The sequence below is a fragment of the Elephantulus edwardii genome, unplaced genomic scaffold, assembly GCF_000299155.1.
Source record: "Elephantulus edwardii isolate Elephantulus edwardi_28Jun2011 unplaced genomic scaffold, EleEdw1.0 scaffold00088, whole genome shotgun sequence".
NCBI classification, from domain to species: Eukaryota; Metazoa; Chordata; class Mammalia; order Macroscelidea; family Macroscelididae; genus Elephantulus; species Elephantulus edwardii.
In genome coordinates this window covers 4,381,341-4,401,395 of record NW_006399838.1, presented here as the reverse complement: position 1 = coordinate 4,401,395, position 20,055 = coordinate 4,381,341, and the positions used below count along the sequence as shown (strand labels likewise).

At 39.9% G+C, this 20,055-nt stretch overlaps 1 protein-coding gene and 1 pseudogene across 1 annotated transcript in view; one reads left to right on the top strand and one right to left on the bottom strand.

Moving 5' to 3' along the window:
* The window catches only part of SPATA16 (spermatogenesis associated 16), a 343,510-nt gene extending 330,214 nt beyond the window's left edge, over positions 1 to 13,296 (bottom strand). The window contains exons 1-2 of the mRNA XM_006890379.1: positions 13,229 to 13,296; positions 430 to 1,063 (exon numbers count right to left, since the gene is read on the bottom strand). Of these exons, the coding sequence (XP_006890441.1) occupies positions 430 to 1,063; positions 13,229 to 13,296 (702 nt within the window). The remainder of the gene's footprint in view (positions 1 to 429; positions 1,064 to 13,228) is intronic.
* Positions 13,297 to 15,552: 2,256 nt separating this feature from the next.
* Positions 15,553 to 16,875, top strand: LOC102870818 (annotated as a pseudogene).
* Positions 16,876 to 20,055: the final 3,180 nt, after the last annotated feature.

The following is a 20,055-nucleotide window of genomic DNA, read 5'->3' as shown; positions in this document are numbered from 1 at the left end:
TGTGTGTGTGTGTGTATATATATATATAAAATATAGAGCTAGGTTTGACCATGACGATTGTGCACTGAGAGGCCAAGTTATGACACCTCTTAACTTCCCATTGGTATATAATCTATACTCGCTACCATTGTATTGAGATATTTTTTAAATTGATGTTCATCTAAATTACAAAACCAGCTCCATTTTTGTATAATGTAACAGAAAACAACATGAGTTCTGCTTTTGGAGTTATTTCTCCACGTGAAATGCGCACAGCCCTATTATTTTGCAAGTGTCTCTTATCTGCTTCATATAAACAGGGTCCCTCATAATCTCACTGCAGTTAAGTACTCTCACCCCGTGATCACCCTTCATTGCGGTGTGATCATAACCGCTCATAACCGTTCTACGGCTTCCTGCCCCCGATCCACATTCTCTTTAACCCCGTACCTCCAGTGCCGTTCTGAACTGTCCTGCTGCCACGGCGTATTTCTTTTGTCTGTAACAAGAGCTGGCATCCTTTAAGGTTACCTGAAGCCACTTGTCAATCTGAGGTGGAAAGCTGAGGTTAGGGACACTCAACGGGTCTACTATTTCGGCCGCATGGCATGTTGGTTGAGTCCCAGTGGGCTTGAAGGCTTCTGTGAATTCATAGCTCACGTTCTCTTCATCAACGTACACCAACTTCATTTCCACATCCATCACGTTCTTTAAGGGGATGTGAGGCAGAGGCATGGTGATTAACTGATTGTCAAATTCCATCATCTTTGCCTCTTTCTTTCCAGCCGGCTTTTCTTCACCTTCTGCCTTCCTTTTAAAGGCTACCCTCTCTAACTCATTGCACTGTTTGTCTTTGGTGCTCCTTGTTGTTTTGACTCTTTCAAATGGAGAAGTTTCTACATGTTTGCTGCCACAGTTTTTCTTCATCTCCGGTGACGCTGCCAAGATTGCAGCTGGGTTTGCGAAGGTGCCCATTTTCTTGTTTATGTTCATCTTTGGCACAAGGTGGTCATGACAGAGCCTCGTCGTTGCATTTTCCAAACTCCTCTGGCCTCCTAAAGCCATTAATTTATCTGCCAAACTCCTATTGGGGTAAGAAGAGGGAAAATAAAATAATATTTTGAAATTACACTGATTTAGATTAGAATCAAATTTATGTAAAACACTGTTTTATTCATTATAGGTATTTACTGCCTTGGAAGAAAAAGCTATATGCACATCATCTGTTGTCTGCACTTTTCCTAGGGCAGCGTATGTTTCAATTTAAAAACTCACCAAGAGAAGAATTTGTTGAAAATACATTCAGACCATGTCTTAAAAAAAAAAACCATCCATAGATGAACACCACTGAAAGAGTATTTTTAGGGGGTGTCCGGACTCACTGAATAGGAAAATCTTATATATAACCACTGAGGACAAAAATGACAAAAAAAATTCCATCTCAATATTAATTTCCTCAGAAAGGCAGGTGGTCTAGAACTCATTATGAAATACACCGCAACCTGCATAATAGACTTGAGAGTCTAAAGAAACCACAGCTGCTCCCTCTGAAAAGCTTCCAGAAATGTTGGGAGCACAAAGTTTCCAAGATTTGTTTCTTCAATTAATAATGGAAAACTAAAACTTTAACCACTTCCAAGATAACTCTTATTCAGAGCAGACTTGAAAGTAGAATAACACGGCTTTCAACTTCACGTCAATGTTGAGTCACCTATCGATCTTAGGCAGTTGGTTGAGGTTAGTATCTATTAGTAACTCCAGCAGCAGTCCATCCTGCCACTTTTATTTCCTATCTCTTGAATAAATTCAGTGTATCAGGTTATTTTCCAAGCCAATCTTTTTCTCTCCCTCTTTGTTTCCCTGCCTCTTTTTCTTTGTTTCTCCTTCAAAATAGCACTCTCCCTGCCATCCTCCACACCCTGTCCTGACCTTTACTACTCTGCAAGAAGGAAGATTTAGAATTTTTAAGAAACAAGCTTCCAAGTTCTTCTGGCTCCATCAAGCACTCCTGGCTCCCTACTCAAGTAAGTTTTGGTTTCTGTGTAGTTTTAAAAGAGTGACCCTGGTTGAGGGGAAATAGGCATGACATACATGAGGGATTCTGAAGTAATAAATATAGAATCAGGTCTACTTTTTTAACTTCTGAAAGACAAATGAATCCAAATTCATCTCCAAATATTAATTGCTCTTCTGCACCCTTAATAAGTATCAAAATATCTAAAGTTGAACGAAATGTGCAGGATAAAAAACAATGGCCAAATCCAGCCAGTATATTTTTGCATTAATCGCAAATCACGTGTCTTCACTTTTCCATGTAGAGCCTGGTTTTCATCTCTCTCCCTCTCCTCCTCTCTCTCCCTCCCTCCTGCTCTCTTTTCCTCTTAAAGAATCATTGTCATAATCTGGAATTCAGACCTTTGCCCATCTAGCCCCATCTGTGTTTAGACTAAATAAAGAATTTTATTTAGCACCGGTCCTTGGACATCATGCTAGGGAGGGTGGAGGGACAGCGCAGGAGGGGAATTGATGAGGTGGATTGATTAAGTGACTGGGGTAGTAAGGTGGGTGTGTCAGAGATAGAGAGATTGGCACAGGACAGAACAGAGTTTAGGGCTGTTGTACATAGGGTCACTATGAGTCACAAGAGACTCAATGGCACATAACAACAATAACAACTCCTACAAACTTCCCTGAAGACAAGCACTACTCTTTGCTGCTTTCAAAGAATGCTTATTTCTAGTTGTGTCGATTACTCCCTGTGTTCGTTTTCACTTCATTTTACCAGCACAAAGCTAGCCAGAAGCTGACCATCTCTTCTCACTTAACGAAGTGGCAGCATTCCCAGCACTTATTTTCTATATAGCTTTCATATGTCAATGATGTCTTTCTTCCAGTAAGATACCCAAACACAAAAATGAGATTTATTTGACAATAGGTTAGTGTTTTACATGGAGTAGCTATTGAATATAGATGTTGATCAAAGATATTATCTAGATAGCATAAGAGAAATCAAAACCTGATTTTTCCAAGAGGAAAGGCCTCAACTTTTTTTTTTTATTAAATTTTATTCGTTTTAATGAACATTTACAGGGATTTTGGGTTTTCATTCCTTCATTGCTAGGCCTCAACTTTTGATAAGGTTCATTTTCAGGTCTTGCTGCTAGTTATTTTAATTTTAAATTTGGTCCTGGGGAAAGTGCTTTGTTTTCTTTGATAGTTCAAATGAATCATGTACCGGCTAGATTTAAACTATCAACCTCTTTATATATTTTTTTTAGCAGTCAGGTTGATTAGCATGACATTAGTCAGTGGTCTGAGGCATTGAGATACACAGTCATTACTTCAATACAAATGCTTTTAGTGGAAACTGTTATATAGTCATTATGTATGTTAGAGAAGTATATGCTGATAGCCTTCCGTAAAAATGCCCATTCTTTAATTTAGAAGACAATCATGTAAAATTGATTTCCTCATACAGACAGGCCTAAAAGAAGATCTGTAGCAAATATTGATATAAAACATTAAAACAATCTCCAAGGCCTTATAATAAATGTGGGTACAAGAAGCAAAAAATAAAAAAAAGGTTAATGTTCAGTCATCTCGAGGGGCTAACCATTTTACATTTCTTGAATCCATTTATTACTTCTCCCTCCCCTTTTCATATAACTAAGCATTCTGTTCTTTGTGGAAGTTTTCATTACTGCATAGGCACAGTCTGTGGTTTACGAGGCTACTAGTACCACAAATTATTTATTAGATTTTCGATTGAGATAGGCAGCTCAAACATGGGCAATTCAGAAAAAAGAGAATCTTTGAAAATGTACTCTCTGAAACATTCAACATCACAGTTGCTATGGTTTTCTTTCCTTGAAAAAAAAAGGAAGAAAATGATCTAATTTTAACTTGCTGTTCAATATAACCAAGAGAGACATTATGAAGAAAATCACCTGGCTTGCTTGCCCACAAGCATACCATGGTAATTTTAAAAGTGCACAATAAAATGCTTCTGTAATGTAACAACCACCCATTGAGTTTCAAGTCAGAAAGGTGCTAGGAAGACTGAGATGACCAAGGGAGGGTATTGGCGTTCTAGAACTAGAAAGAGTATCCCAGAGTTTAGACTGTGAATGGCTAGAGAGGCAGAATTCTGTTACAACGATTCTTCTAGACTGATGTCTAGTTCCTTCGGAAACTGAACAAAATAGGTGCTCAATGCACATTTATTGTTCCCAGAAGCATGAAGCTGTGTGTTGTAAGTGCTACTATTGTAGCAATTATGGATGTACTTCTGTGGGAACACAGATGACTGATGTCATTTCACCACACTGGGGAAATGTTTTTAGAGGAGGCAGATTACACATGTCCCTAAACAAGCAATTTCTTCTCTACTTTTTCCAAGTACTCACAAGAAATGGTTCATCATTATCAGAAGGGAGGAATGAAATTGGCATACACGGCTTAGTAAGAAATAGAGAATAAATTATGCTGTACAGCTTAGCATAATGAAAACCACCAGCAGGTTCTCTTAGTTCACAGTTCTCTTATAATAATTACGATTAGCATAACTATCATATTTATTACCATAACTATTACTAGCTTTGTTTTATTAAGGAGGACACTTAAATTTTGTCAAGCAACTTGAAAGACGTTGTGATGAAAGTTATGAAAGCTAGAAGTGAAGCTCAGGATATTTGATTGCATTTCCTTGCTTCTGAGACTACAGGATAACCATTTTCTCCCTGTGGTACCTCCAAATGATTAATATTTGTGCTTTTTTTAATCTTAGGGAATTGTACGGTATTTCTGCAAAAGTATTATTTACTATTGATTCATGGAGTAAGATCACCTTTAAAAGAATAACAAAAGGAATTGATAATTTACAGTTAACTTAAGTATGTTAATCACATTTGTTGAAAATAGTATCAATTTTAAGTGTTTTTATAAGCTCTTCAGTTGCAAATATAATTATAGCCATGTTATCCCACAGCAGTTATTAAGTTCAGAAAAAAAATGATGTGGCCATTAAATCTCCATCCAGCTAGATTCTAAGAACTTAAAACTTAAAATCACCAAGCCATGTCCTGATCATTAAGTATCAAAAGGGGCCTAATGGCGTTCAAAAGCTTACTTCCCGGCAGCAGACACACTGGGAACATTTGCGTCAGGTAGTAGAGCAGCTTCATTATTGTGTCACACAGCGGGGAAACATCGGATTTGCAGTTGAAAGAGAGATTTGAATCCTAGAATTGCTCTTAATGAGCATATGTTCAAGCAGAAATTACCCAACCTTTCTCCACGTTACTGTGCCCATCTGGTGACTGGGAATGAGTGTGTACCTGCCTTGGAAAGCTTTGTTGTCGCCTGTCGTCTAGTTGGTTGTGATTCATAACAATCCCAGGGACATCAGGAGGGAACACTACCCGATTCTTTGTTATCCTTGAAATCCTGACTGTCCTGCAGCTCTCTGCTTCATCAAACATGACGTCCTTCTGCACGGATTGGTTCCACGTAATAGCACATCCAAACATACTTCGGGAGTAAGTGCAAAGATGTCAGTCTAGAGACTAAAGTGTGTCTGATCCAGGCCATTGTCTTTGCAATTACTTGTTATGCATCAGAGATCTGGACAATGAATAAGAATGACAGAATAATAATTGATGCCTTTCGGTTGTGGTGCTGGAGAAGAGTTTTGAACATGCCATGAACTGCCAAGAGAACGAACAGGTCTGTCCTAGAGAGGGTGTCCTAGAGAGGGTGAAACTAAGTTGCTCTCTGGAGGGAAGGATTTTGGAGCACCATCTCACATACTTTGAGAGTATTGCCAGGAGAGACCAGTGTTTGGAGAAGGACATGATGCTTGGAAAGGTGGAGGGACAACACAGAAAGGAAGACCCTGAATGGAATGGATTCACACAGGGACTGGGGTGGTAGGGGCAAGTGTGTCAGAAACAGTGAAACTGGCTCAGAAGAGGACAGGGCTCAGAGCTATTGTACACAGAGTTGCTATGGTTTGTAGGCGATTAAACAGCACCAAACAACAACAGAGGTTAAAGAGCTGTTCTGCCAAACAAGAGGCGAGCGGTTTGAATCCACTAGTTACTCCATTGGGAAAAGATGAGCAGTCTCCTTCTGTGAAACGGACAGTCTCCAAAAGACAAGCGAGGACAACAGAGGGTCAGCTATTAGTGGGTGATAAACATTGAGCACCATGTATTGCAGTGATATTTCCTCATCCATATTTTATTCCTATCTGTCCACCAGAAGAGAAACCACGTGAGGAAATATATCTTTTATGTCTATTTCACTGATGTTTATCCAGAATGTGAGTACAGAATTGCTGTTGTTAGGTGCTGTTGAATCAGTTGTGACCCATAGCGACCTTATGAATGACAGGTCCGACCTGTGCCCTGTCTTGTTCCATCCTCACCATCATACTTGAGTCTGTTGTTACAGTCACTTTATAAATCCATCTTGTTAGGGTCCTCCTCCCTGTCACCTCCACCTTTCCAAACATAATGTCCTTCTTGAAGAACTGGCCCTCCCTAACAGCGTATTCAAAGTATGTTATGAAACTCCAGCATCCTTGCTTCCAAGAAGTATTCTGAGTTCACTTTATCCAGGACAGACATGCTCATTTTGTCTGAGGAGCTCTGTTGCCTAGCGGGTAGGGAGTTGGGCCACAAACTCAAAGGTGGTGGTGGTTGTTGCTAAGTGCCATCGAGTAGAGTACAACTTCTAGTGACCCTATAAACAGCCAATCTTAACCCTGTCAAATGCTGTGCCACCCTCACAATCTAACGTACTTCAGCCCACGGCTGCAATGACTATGCCATTATACCTCGTTGAGGTATTCTTCTCTTTCGTGACCCTCCACCTTTTCAAGCTGGATTTTCCTTACCAGGGAATAGCCTTTCCAAGCAACGTACCTAAAGTATGTGAGATGACGATATTCAGGACTCTTCTTCAGCACCACAACTCAAAGGCATAAATTCTTCCATCATCCTTATTCATTGTCCAGTGCTCAGATGCATAACAAGAGATTGAAGAAACTATGGCCTTAATCAGGCGCACCTTAGTCCTCAAAATGACATCCTTGCTTCTTGATAATTTGGAGAGGTCCCTGACTGCAGACTTTCCCCAATGGAATACATTTCCTTATCTCCTGATTATTGATGCCAAGTGTATTGATTGTGAATCCAAGTAAGATGAAGTCATTGACAGTTTAAATCTTTTCTCTAACATAATGTTGTCTCTTGGTCCAGTGATGACAGTTTTTGTTTCCTTGACTTTAAGATGTAATCCATATTGAAGAATTCTTTGATCTTCTGCAGCAAGCGCTTCAAGCCCTCCTCACCTTCAGCATGTAAGGTTGTGTCAAATGCATACTAAAGATTATTGATGAGTCTTCCTCCAATCTTCATGCCACATTCTTCTTCATAGAGTCCAGATTATTCGCCCCCCCCCCCAGCCCTTGTTGGGTACCATTGAGTCAAATCTGAGTGGTACAGGAGGAGATTGTCTGTTCTTCTCCAGCAGAGCAACTGGTGGATTTGATCTAAGCATCTTCAGGATTGCAGCACAACTTCTTGCCACTAGGCCACCAGAGATCCCTTTGAGTCCAGCTTCTTGAATAAATTGCCAAGCATACAGATTGTATAAGTATAGAGAAAGAATACAACTCCGACACACTCTTAACTTCAGACCATGTACTCTTTTGTTTAACAGCCTCTAGGAGTAAGTTTTGCATGAGAACAATCAAGAGTTCTGGGATTCCCATTCTTCTCAATGTTAGCCATAACTCGTCATGATCCACACAGTCAAATGCCTTTGTATAGTTAATAAAGTGCAAATAGACATTCAAATGCTATTTTTTGCCTTCACCTAGGATCCATCTGATATCAGCAATGATATCCCTGGAGCCACAGCCACTTCTAAATCCATGACTAGGGAGGATAGAGGGAGAATTGATGCCTTTGAGCTGTGGTGCTGGAGAAGAGTATTGAATGTGTCATGGACTTCTAGGAAAACAAACACGTTCATCCTGGAGAAGGTTAAACCAGGCTGCTCCTTGGAGGCAAGGATTCTGAAGCTTTGTCTGACATACTTTGGATATGTTGCAAGGAGGGACCAGTTCTTGGAGAGGGACATCATGCTTGGGAGGGTGGATGGACAGCACAGGAGAGGAAGACCCTCATTGAGATGGATTGATTCAGTGACTGTGGTAATCAGGGTGGGTGTGTTGGAGACAGTGAGGTTGGCACAGGAAAGAGCAGGGCTGTTGTACATAGGGTTGCTATGAGTCTCAGGCAACTCGACGGCACATAGCAACAACAATAAAATGGATCCTTAGGTGATAAAATCATTATCACTATGCAGATTATCTCCCCAATATAACAAACTAAGAGCTAAGTCTCAGTTTAAAAGTCTCTCAAGTTGAAATCTCAGGCACCAGGTCGAGGGGAAAGTTTTTCTCTCTCGGTGTTTCTGGAGGAAAATTCTTATCTCTGAGCTTCTGCTCCTGGACTGTCTTCCAGAGGCTCAGAGTCTGTGCTCTTACAGCAAACCAGACGTATGGAAAATCCCAGTGCAGGGCGCGCCCGAGGGCAGTGACGGCCTGACAAGTCGAGCCCCTGTGTGGGAGGCGGGCCAGGTGAGGCACGGCTGACACAGTGAGGTGATGTCTCAGCAGAACGTGGTGTCCAGCCTGGATCTGCGCTGCTTATGCTCCACATTTAGCTCCAGAGGAGGAGGCATCAAAGGGGAGCAAAGGTAAAAATTGCCAAGCCTTGCTTTCTCTAAGCCACAAACACACGGGGCTGGAGTCAACGGGTGAATGAGGTCTACCTGAAGGAAGATGGCCCAAAGGTAGGAGATGCATATCCATCACCTGCTTCAAAGGAGAAGGCGAACAATTTCCTACTGCGTGACGTGTAGACCCTGAAAATATGCTAGAGGGTCAGCTATACATCAGTTCTGACAACACAACAATTTTAAAAAAAAGTACTCTGAACTGTGAAGAGGAATGTGGTATTAGGATCGGAGACGCATCAATAACCGGTGTTATGCAGATGACACAACCTTGCTTGCTGAAAGTCAGGAGGACTTGAAGCACTTGTTACAGAAAATCAAAGAACAGAGTCTGCAATATGGATTCCATCTCAATGTCAAGAAAACAAAGATTCTTACCACTGGACTGATAGATGGATATGAGAGATGGAGAAAAGACTGAGACTGCTAACAACTTCAATTTACTTGGATCCATAATTAACACCGTTGGTACAAGCAGTCAGGAAATCAGGAGACATACTGCACTGGTAAAGTCTGCAGTTAGAGACCTCTCCAAATTACTAAGGAGTAATAATGTCAGTTTGAGGACTAAAGTGTGTCTGATTCAGGCCATGATCTTTGTGATAACTTTGTATGCATCTGAGAGCTGGACAATGAAATAAGGATGACAGAAGATAAATTGATACCTTTGAACTGTGGTTTTGGAGAAGAGCGTTGAACATTCCATGGGCGGCCGAAAGAACGAACAAATATGTCTTGAGAGGTTGCAGCCAGAGTGCTTTTTGGGGGCAAGGATTATGAGGCTTCACTTTACTTACTTTGGGATTGTTGTTAAGAGGGGCTAATTTTCTGAACACAAGATGATTCTGTGCTATTTTACATAATTTTATAATTCTATGTCATTTTGTTACACAATTAATGCAGATGTCATCCAATAAGTGGCATCCTGATTGATAGAAAAAAGATTGAAACGGTCAATGACTTCATATTACTTGGATCCACAGTAATTAGACTTGACACCAGCAGTTAGTGATCATGAGACACACTGCACTGGGAAAGTCTACAGTCAGGGATCTCTCCGAATTACTGAAGAGCAATGACATTAGTTTGAGGACTAAGGTGAACCTGATTCAGATCATGGTCTTTTCAATTGTCTGCTATGCATCTGAGAGCTGGACAATGAAGAAGGATGACCGAAGAAGAAATGTTTTTGAGTTTTGATATTGGAGGAGAGTACCGAATGTCTCATGGTCAGCCTAGAGAGCAAACATGCTTCGGTGAGGATGAAATCAGATTATTCCCGGGAAGCAAGGGTAGTGAGGCTTCATTCACTTAGTTTGGGAATGTTGCTAGGAGAGTTTATTCCTTGGAGAGGTGATCACGCTTGGAGAGGTGGAGGGACGGCTAAAGATGGAAAGGAGACCCTCAAAGAGTTTCACTGACACATGATCACCCGTGTGGGCTCGAGTGTATCAGAGATTGTGAGGTTGACACAGAGCGGAACAGGGTTCAGGTCTATTAGGTTTACAGGGTCGCTAGGAGTCATTTTTTTTTTAAATTTTATTTTATTTTACTTATTTTTGTGTGCGTGTACCGTCAAATCAGATCTGACTGGTACAGGAGGAGCTTGTCCCTGCTAGGAGTCATTTTTGACTCAACAGCACGCAATAATAATTATGCAGAACTCAAAATTTTAATTTTTGTTGTGCCACATTCTGTAAGTGTGTCCAGTGTTAGGTGAGAGTCCATGAAGTATATGCTAGTGTTTTTCAAATTGGCTTCACGCTGGAAATTCCTCATGCACCGAGAAATCCTGATTTTTTTCTATCTTTTGTTTGCTCCTTTAAGTCAAGTCAACAGTATTAATGATGCATCTACCCTGGTCTCTCTTATTTCCTTCTTTGTTAGGGAGGAAATAATTTCTCTGATTTTTTTCTGCTGACATAAAGCATGGCCGATGTAGATCCCACCGCGTCAGAAACGTCACACCTTCCCGGGGAAGTGATAAAGGCACAGCTTGCTGTTTGTGAGTCCAGTCCACAAAGACACAACTGCACTCCTCTAAAATCCTTCATCTAATCGACTGTTCAAACAGTAATTCACTTGCTAGTGGCAGGAATACGAGGGTTGGGAAGCAATGTTTCAATGTACTTCGGAGAGCTTTGGCTTCATTTCTTCTTGAAACATAAACACAATCAGCCTGCCAAATTCATGAGCATCTTGAGGGAAAGTTGAACTTAGTTTCTTCGCAAACACTGCTCTGTCCTTCTATAAAAGTGATTCAGGTTTCTATTTACTTAAGAGCCAGAGACTCTGCGAATGCGTAGAGAAACGTATATCACCTTTAACATTGGTCGACTTTCTAATTCTGTTGACATAATTCTTAATTCCTAGACTTTCACATTTTATTTCTTAAACCATAGCTCAGAACTGTAGAAAAGTAGGGATGGAGAGCCTCTCCCATATATTCTAATTTCATTTCCTGGTTTACCTAATGAAGAAGCGGAGTCTTAGGCATCTGGAATGACCTCCCAGCAACTTACATTATTTTAAAGTTAATTTAAAAACTTGGTATTTGTTAAAATGGAGAAAGCAAAAGTTCTTGGTCCAAAATAGGTGAAACAAGGGCATACTGCAGAGTTGTTCTTAAGAATGAATAGAAAGGTGAACCAATAGGTTGTGAAAATTATTGAATAATATAATTAATATGTCTTGTAAGCAAAATATTGTTGAAAATCAGTTAAGAAAAAAAAGACCAGAGCAGTACATTGACAGGGAATTTCCAGAAGTTAAAGGTGGTTTTAGGGAGGTCACGGCACCAAGGATATCATTGCTGATGTCAGAAGAATGCTGGTTGAAAGCAGAGAATTCCACAAGAATGTCTATTTGTGTGTTTTGGATGACTCAAAGGCATTGGACTGTGTGGATCCTAAGAAATGATGGCTAAGATTAAGATGAATGGGAGTCCCTGAACACTTGTGCTCATACGGAATCTATACCAAGACTAAGAAGCGGTTATCTGAAGGAAGGCACACTGCAAAATCCTTTAAAACCAGGAAAAAGATGTGTGAGAATTGGGTACTTTCTCTATGTCTATTCAACCTGAATGCTGAGCAAACAATTTGCTAGGCCAGACACTATGAAGAAGGACGTGGCATCAGGACTGGAGCAAGATTTAACAACAAGCCGCATTGTGCAGATGGCTCTGCTCTGTTGGCCAGAAGTGAGGAATATATAAAACACTTGCTGCAGAAGATCGATGACTACAGTCTTCAATATGGATTACAAAGTACCGTCAAGAAAGCAAAGGCCCTCACTGCAGGATCCACAGTGAACATTAGGTGATGGAGAAAGGATTGAAGTTATGACTTCATCTTACTTGGATCTGCAATTAACGTCCTTGGCACCTGCAGCCAGGAAATCCAAAGAAAAATTGCCTTTAGAAAGTCCCCTGTCAGGGAGCTCTCCAGAATTTTGAGAAGCAATGACGTCAGTTTGAAGACTATGGTGTGCCTGATTCAGGCCACGGTCTTCTCAACCACCTACCATGCATAAGAGAGGTGGACAATGAATTGTGACATCAGAAGATTTGATGTCTTCGAGTTGCAGTGTTGGTGAATAGTGCTGAATATCCCACGGACTGCCAAAAGAAAAACCAGATGTATCTTGGAAAAAGTGCAGACAGCGGGCTCCTTGGAAGCAAAGGTGGTGAAGTGTCGTCTTTCATCCTTTGGACATCCAAGTGAGACTATTCCTTGGAAAATGCCACCATGCTTGGAAAGATGGAGGGCTGGTGAAGGAGAGGTCAACCTCCAACAAGATGGAAAGACACAGTGACTTCAGCAATGGGCTCAAGAGTGTCAGACAGGATGAGGGTGTTACAGGAAAGGACAGACTTTAGATTGGCTAGCCATACAATTGCTATGAGCAGTACTTAACTCAATGGCACCTAACCACCCACCACCACCACCACCACCACATATCTGATGATCAATTAAACTGTGATAATCATTAATAATTACCATTGCTGTTCTGTACCATCCAGTAGATTTTCAGAAAAAGGAAATCTCAGGGAAGGATATCACCTGTCTTTCTCCTGTGGAGCAGCTGATCGATTTGAACCTTGGGCTTGGCAAGGTGGCTCCTTACCACTTGGCTACCAGAGCTCCCTTCTTAAGAGAGAATTGTAAATAACTAGTGATTTATTAAGCAACTACTATGATTTATGATTCGTGGTAAGCAGTAGGCTTCTCTCCAGAAGAGGAAAGCTACTTTAGAAATACAAGAGGCCCCACACATTTGAATCAGTACGGCTCACACCCTGTCTGGGGCCTTTCTCACTCTCCTCCTTGAAATGAAAAGCATTGGTGAACAAGTCCCACACTACAAATAAACACTTAAAAATGTTCAACAAGACTTACATTATCACGGTAATTACTTTGATGTTTTCTTTTTGAAATACCAATTTCCCCAGAAGAGATTTTCTGGTAACTGAGCTGTTGCTCTCATCATGTTCTCGGCCAGCTTCATGTGGACATTTGTGATTTCCATGTGTGACAGTGATGCTGACCCTCCCTGTCCCAACGCATTCATTCATGAGGCTTGTTATGTACTTGGCTGGCATGAAGGAGAGTTTACCAGGAAGAAAGAGGCTATGTTAGATGTTGATACTGAAAGAAATACTTTCTGGTCTCTATGCCTACTTGCTAAAAAAAAAAAAAAAAAAATCACGTGATAGCCTTATCACTTTTTTTGGTAGATATTAATCCTTCCATTTATTTTATATCAACTTGGTGAAAATATAGGGCAAATTCTGGGGTGTTACAAAGACATATAAAACAGAGATTGTGCTCCCTAGAATATTAGGAGCAAGAGATGAGAATTGCTCCCTGTCTCCTGTATGAAGCTGCTCCAAGTTCAACAATTAGTATAGTTCAGTAATTAGTAGATTAGTATAGAAAACAGAAAGTATTTGGATTTGGAAAGGTCTTAGGTAGTATCATAATCCCATCCTTTCTCCTTAGAATAATGTTGAATGGATCTTAGTTTCCTTATACAGATAACACGAACACTGATTCATTATAGAATTTCTTACAAAATTAGTAAAATAATAAACGACAAACTTATGGCCATAATAAGTTCTCCATAAAGAGTACGATTACAATGTTGAATATAAATATGTACTACACATATCCACTTAAAATATTATAACTTTTTTTCACATTTATGCATAAGACACACTAAAAATACTTACCTATTGGTGATTTGCTTGAGTTTTACATACTCGACCAGATAATCTGTAACTCACAAACCAAAAGTACCCTACAGATTATTCATACATACTTAATATGCCTCCTGGTAAGATTCTGCCCGCAATCCTGAAGGCATGCAGTTTGAGACCACTTACTCGCATGCAATTAGTGTCTATGAAAGCTCACCGGAGGGTCTGCTATGGGTTGGTTCTGACTCAGTGGCACACAACAACAACAACAAATTAATAAATAGAATTTGAGGAGTGAAGATCAGATGTTTCTAAATTATTTTCCCCTGAGATTGAACTTGGAAGAGTCTCTGAGTAACACAAATAGCTAAACTCTCAGTTTCAGAAAATTTGGTGGTGGTATGCTTGTGCCTGGTTACCTCAGTTTGTTATTGTGGTGCTAATAACGCCAAGGTTGAGGGGTTCGATCCCCGTATGGGTCACTCTAAGTCTCACAGAAAGTTTGATGGTTTGATTCAGTGCAGAGGTACTTCAGGAAAAAGGCTTGGGAAATTATTTCTGAAAAATTAGCCACTGAAAAACAGATTTCTACCAACTTTTGCAGTCAGAGAGTGATCGAACATGCAATCAAAATGCATTAATAATAATGGTGACTGGAATGAAAAAGTTTGAAACAGAGAAGAAAGATCAGTAATTGGAAAACAAGGATCAGTAATGGGAAAACATAGATTTGGTGACAGAAATGAAGCTAGAGATAGAATGATAGAATTTTACACAATCAATGACTTACTCATTGCAAATACGTTTTATAAGAAACACAAATGCAGGCTATACAAATGGATTTCACCTGATGGTATGCATAGGAATCAGATCGATTACATTTGTGTTTCCACAAATCGCTGGAGAAGCTCACTATCAGTTGTGAAAATGAGGCCAGGTGCTGATTGTGGAAAACACCAACTACTCAAATGCAAGTTCAAGCTGAAGCTGAGGAAAATGAAATCAAATCCATGGGAACCAAAATATGACCTTGAGTCTATCCCACCTGAATTTCAAAACCATCTCAACAACAGGTTTGAGGCTTTGAACATGAACAAGTGAAGACCAGATGAGCTGTGGGAGGATATCAAGAATATCAAGAAAATGAAAACAAGTTTTTTAAAAAAAACAAACAAGTTTAAGAGAGTAACAAATACAACTCTGAATATAACCTGAACTTAGAAACCATCGTAAGAACAGCTTTGATACATTGAATCCTAATGACTAAAGACCAGATGAGTTATGGGATAGCATGAAAAAGGCATCTTACAAGAAGAAGGAGAAAGAAATAGAAAAAACCAGAAAATAAAGAACTGACAGAAACAGATTCAGAGGAGCTTCTGAAACACGCTGCTTATTGGAGAGAAGCTAAAGCAAAAGGAAGAACTGATGAAATGAGAGAGCTGAACAGATGGTTCCAAAGGGTAGCTTGACGGTCAGCGGTGGTGACTGTGAATTTTCTAGGAGGCATTTTTTGGTTCCATTTGTGAGACTAAAATGTCTGTGGTGATGGGGAAACTAGGAAAATGATAGAAATAAAAACAGAAGATGACAAGGTACAAAACCAGTATCTCTTCTGTGAGGGAGATTCTCTTTTAGCAAAGGTAAATCCAGAATTTAAGCAAATTGCAAGGAGTCCACAGATTCAAACTGGATTTATAGGTCAAATTGAAATTTTCAATAACAAGAATACTTATTGCTCAAGGATTTATACACTTAATGAAAGAAGTGGCCTTATCTAGCGCCGTGACTCAAAGCAGAAATTATGATTTTGAACGTATGTTAAGTTGAAAAGTCAAATGGATTTTTCCATTCGTTTCGATGTCCCCTTGAGGTATTTTCTGAAAGTGACAGTGATGAGACTTTGTTAAAAGCTATGATCTTATTGTTCATCAGCTTGTCACAGATCCTCAAGCAAGCAACTCTATTAAGACGGCAGTGGTCACTGGAAGTTGTCTACCCGTAGATGGTGAACCACACACTGTGGCAGGAGCTGTGCTAACAGGCCTTAGTTTGTCTGGGAGCAGAGCTGTGGTGTTGGAAAAGACTATTCCATATTCCATGGACCGTCAAGATGACAGTGCTTGAAGAGGGTGATGTTAGAGTGGTCCGTAGAAAGAAGGATGGTCAATCTTTATATCTCACATAGTTGGGCCATGTTGTTGAGTGGGAGGACCAGTCCTTGGAACAGGACATCATGCTTGGAAAGGTGGAAGGTCAACGAAGGTGGGGAAGACCCTCAATGAGACAGATTGACTCAGTGACCAGCAATAGGCTATTGGGCGGCAGAGATGATGAAGAAAGCACCCAACAGCGCAAGGCTCAGACCCATTGTTCATAGGAGTTCATTGTTGCTGTGAGTCACAGTATACTCGATGGCATTTAACAACACATAGAATTTTAATATCATAAATATTGTTTAAAGGATGTGGCATTGTTGGGAAAATTTACTTCTAATTATTAAGAATAAAAATCCAACAGAAGAAGTTACAATTGAAAAAAAAAAAAGAGATCGCAGGAATTGGCCACAAAATTACAACAGAAGCACAATCAATTGCCCAACATGAAATAATGGACGAACAACAATAAATCCACTCCAGCTAGACTGTTTTTAGCTGAGTATCACCCAACCCCAACAATGAGAGGTATGAAGAAAACACCTTCAGGAAGCTACTTTTTTAATCTAGTCCTTGCTGATTAAGAAGACAGAAGGTACTTCAAGCCGCAGGAAACAATTTTATTGAGAGAAGCTCCTGAAAAAAAAAAAACTGCGGAAACAGAGAACAAACTTGCACCCGAGATTTAAATCTCCAGAATCTCAGGCATCTGCTGAACAGCCCGCAATGTGAGCTGAATAGAGAGGAGAAAAGATTACTCACATAACTGTGGAGATACAATCCAGCAGGTTAAAGTCGGTTGCAATGGAGGGGGAGAAAGGCAAACCTCCTTTTGTAAATGCTGTTGTTACGTGCCGTCAAGTAGACTGACTCCTACTGACCCCATGAACAAAAGCGCTGCCTGATCCTTGGCCTGTCTTGAACCGACCTCATTGCCTCTGACATACCTGACCCCATTGCCATAGTAATAGGCTGCTTTCATCTCACAGCACTGCATTTATTTCATGATATAAGTAAATCTTCTTCATGTATGTATATTTTATAAATGTGTTTTGTTTTAAACGCTGGAACTTTTTTAAGGTATCATTTTGGCTTTTGACCGCATGCTTTGATTCAATGATAAGCACACAGAGATATGCATGAGTGTGAGATTAAAGCTTTTTCTGTGAATAGGTTGGGGTTTATAATTTTGCTGTCTTTCTGCGTAGTATTCATTATCAGCTTTCTCTTTCTCCTTTTGCATGATAATTATCTACATTAAAAAGTGGAAATATTTCTATTTGAATGAAATTAAGAAACCTGAAAGACCCTTGCATCCTGCAAAGGTATAAAAGAACACATGTTGGTGTTGTGTACCTTAGAGTTAGAATCGACCCATGACTGACCCTCCAGCAGGTTTTCAGAGGCAGGAATCGTATGGGAGGAGACTGCCCATCCTTCTCCCACAGAGCAGCTGGTGGATTTGAACCTCATGCCTTCAGGATTGCATCACTGTTCCTTGCCTCTAGGCCACCAGAGATGCCTAAAATAAGACATATCACCTCTTTTTTCCCCTTTATAAGGATGTTTATATGTTTAATCTATCTATCTATCTATCTATCTATCTATCTATCTATCTATCTATCTATCTATATCTTCCATATTCTCACTCTTTCTCTCTCTCTCCAGTATTTCACCATATGTGCTTCTGATTCTACCATTCTATAATTTCCAAAATATGTATCATCTGAAGTTTTCTACAATATATTTTAATTTTTCCCCAAAGAACTTCCCCGCTCCCCCCCCTTTTCTCTGGGTGGGGGACTATTACATTAAGAAATTATTTTACTTTTCCGGAAGCACCATGGTACATCTTCTGTGATGCTGACATTTTAGACTTTGTCAAATCTCTTGAAAATTTTCCATATAAATGCAATATTGTTGACCTCAAAATATGTGTTCTCTTCACTCTCCAGGGAAAGTTCTTGCAATGACACACTCAGGAAGCCCTGTGAAGCACATAGTTGCCAGATTTGAGTAATTTCCCATTTGTTAAACTGGAAATTTGGCTAGTTTAAGTTCTAATTTAAACAACACTCTCGTCCATTTTAATTTTAAAATCTTATTTCAAGTTGTTTATTCATTATCCCTAAAAACAGAGGATTTCAGTCATTGGCTTATATCCCTGGGGTTTATGCACTAAATGTGGGGTGCTCGTATTAAAATGAAGTCTTTTATGTGGACATTACTTTCTCTTAAGATTTATGTATCAAAGTAGTTCATAAATGTCAGTACAAGATTTGTCAGTTAACCTTAATTTGTAAGTAAGTTAAGTGACCCTTTTGACAAAATAAGGTGGGCACAGAAGGATGAGGATAGGTAGAGATGAAACCACAGGGTTGCACAGTTTTGTGGAGGGAGGGAGGGGGTAAAGGAAATGGGAAAGATTTGGTTTGGTGGGGACCTGAAAAGGCTATGTCATGGTGGCCATAGTCCAATGGTGATTAATTTTAGAAAACACAATTTATGGGAATAATTACATAAAGCCTATGCCAATGAAGCAAAGTGTGGAAGATATTTTTTAATTGAAAAAAGTTGGAAGAAAAATGTAAAAAAAAAGTGGGAACAGGTATGATAACTAAATAAACCAAAGGTCTAGATGGTGGGGAACAGTGAGCAGTAGCTAGCCTCTTTGTTGGAGACCGTTTCCAAGTGATATATGTTGGAGCAAGTATTTCCCCCCCCCTTTTCATTAGTTTATAAAATTCTAATACAAATTTGAACAAATTCTTTCCATTTCCCTCACCCTCCCACCCATCAAATTGTACAATCCCATGATTAATCCCCCTTTCCCCTGCACATCCACATCCCTCTGCTTCCAGCCTCTCCCACCCCTCCTGGATCCTTATACTCATTCTACAATAATGGTTTTATACATTATTTATCCTTGTGGGACCGAGTTAGTTTATTCAGCATAATGATTTCCAGTCCCTCCCAAGTTAGGTAATAATTTACCAAGTTATTGCTCCTGCGTGCTGCATAGTATTCCATTGTGTGAATGCACCATAATGCCTCAATCCCTTTGTTTGTGGTTGGACATTTGGGTTGTTTCCATGTTCTTGTAATGGTGAATAATGCTGCTATGAACATTGGTGTACAAATCTCAGTTTGTGCCTCAGTTCTCATATTTTCAGGGTATACTCCAAGTAGTGGAATAGCTGGGTCATATGGAATGCCTATGTTCAGCTTTTTGAGGAAGTGCCAAACTGCCTTCCAGAATGGTTGTACCATTTTACAATCCCACCACCAATGTATGAGTTCCTTTCTCCCCACATCCTCTCCAACATCTATTACTTGCTGTCCTGTTAAACTTTGCCACTGTTACTGGAGTGAGATGGTACCTCATTGTGGTTTTGATGTGGAGCAAGTATTTTAAAGGTGACTATCTTTGAATGACATATTTTCCTTCATGTAAACACCCACTTAGTTTCAAAATTTCACAAATTCCAAGTTTTAGTGTTTTTCCCCCTCCACAACTCTAAGCTATTTAATAGATTCTGGATCATAGAACACATATCATATTTCTGTGGCTATAAATCTTAACTGGAGGAACTTGCATGATCAGAAATACTTAAAGAGGTTTAGAAAAGAAATTGTATGTAACCAGCCAATCCTGGAGAAAAAGTTCAAGGCAAAGATTTTTCCTCAGAACAGTCTGAGGTAGGAAGCCTTCCCTGATACTAGAACCTGGTATTTGGACTTACACACTCCTGAACTCAAGAGATACTGGCCACATCAGAAGACTCTGGCAGCAGCTGGAGGCATTTGGAATCCCAAGATGCCCAGAAAGATTGAGTTCTAAGCCATTGCATCAAGGGCTGGATAGGGTTAGATAGGTGTTCAATGGAGTAGGTGGGAGTAGAAGAGAATGCT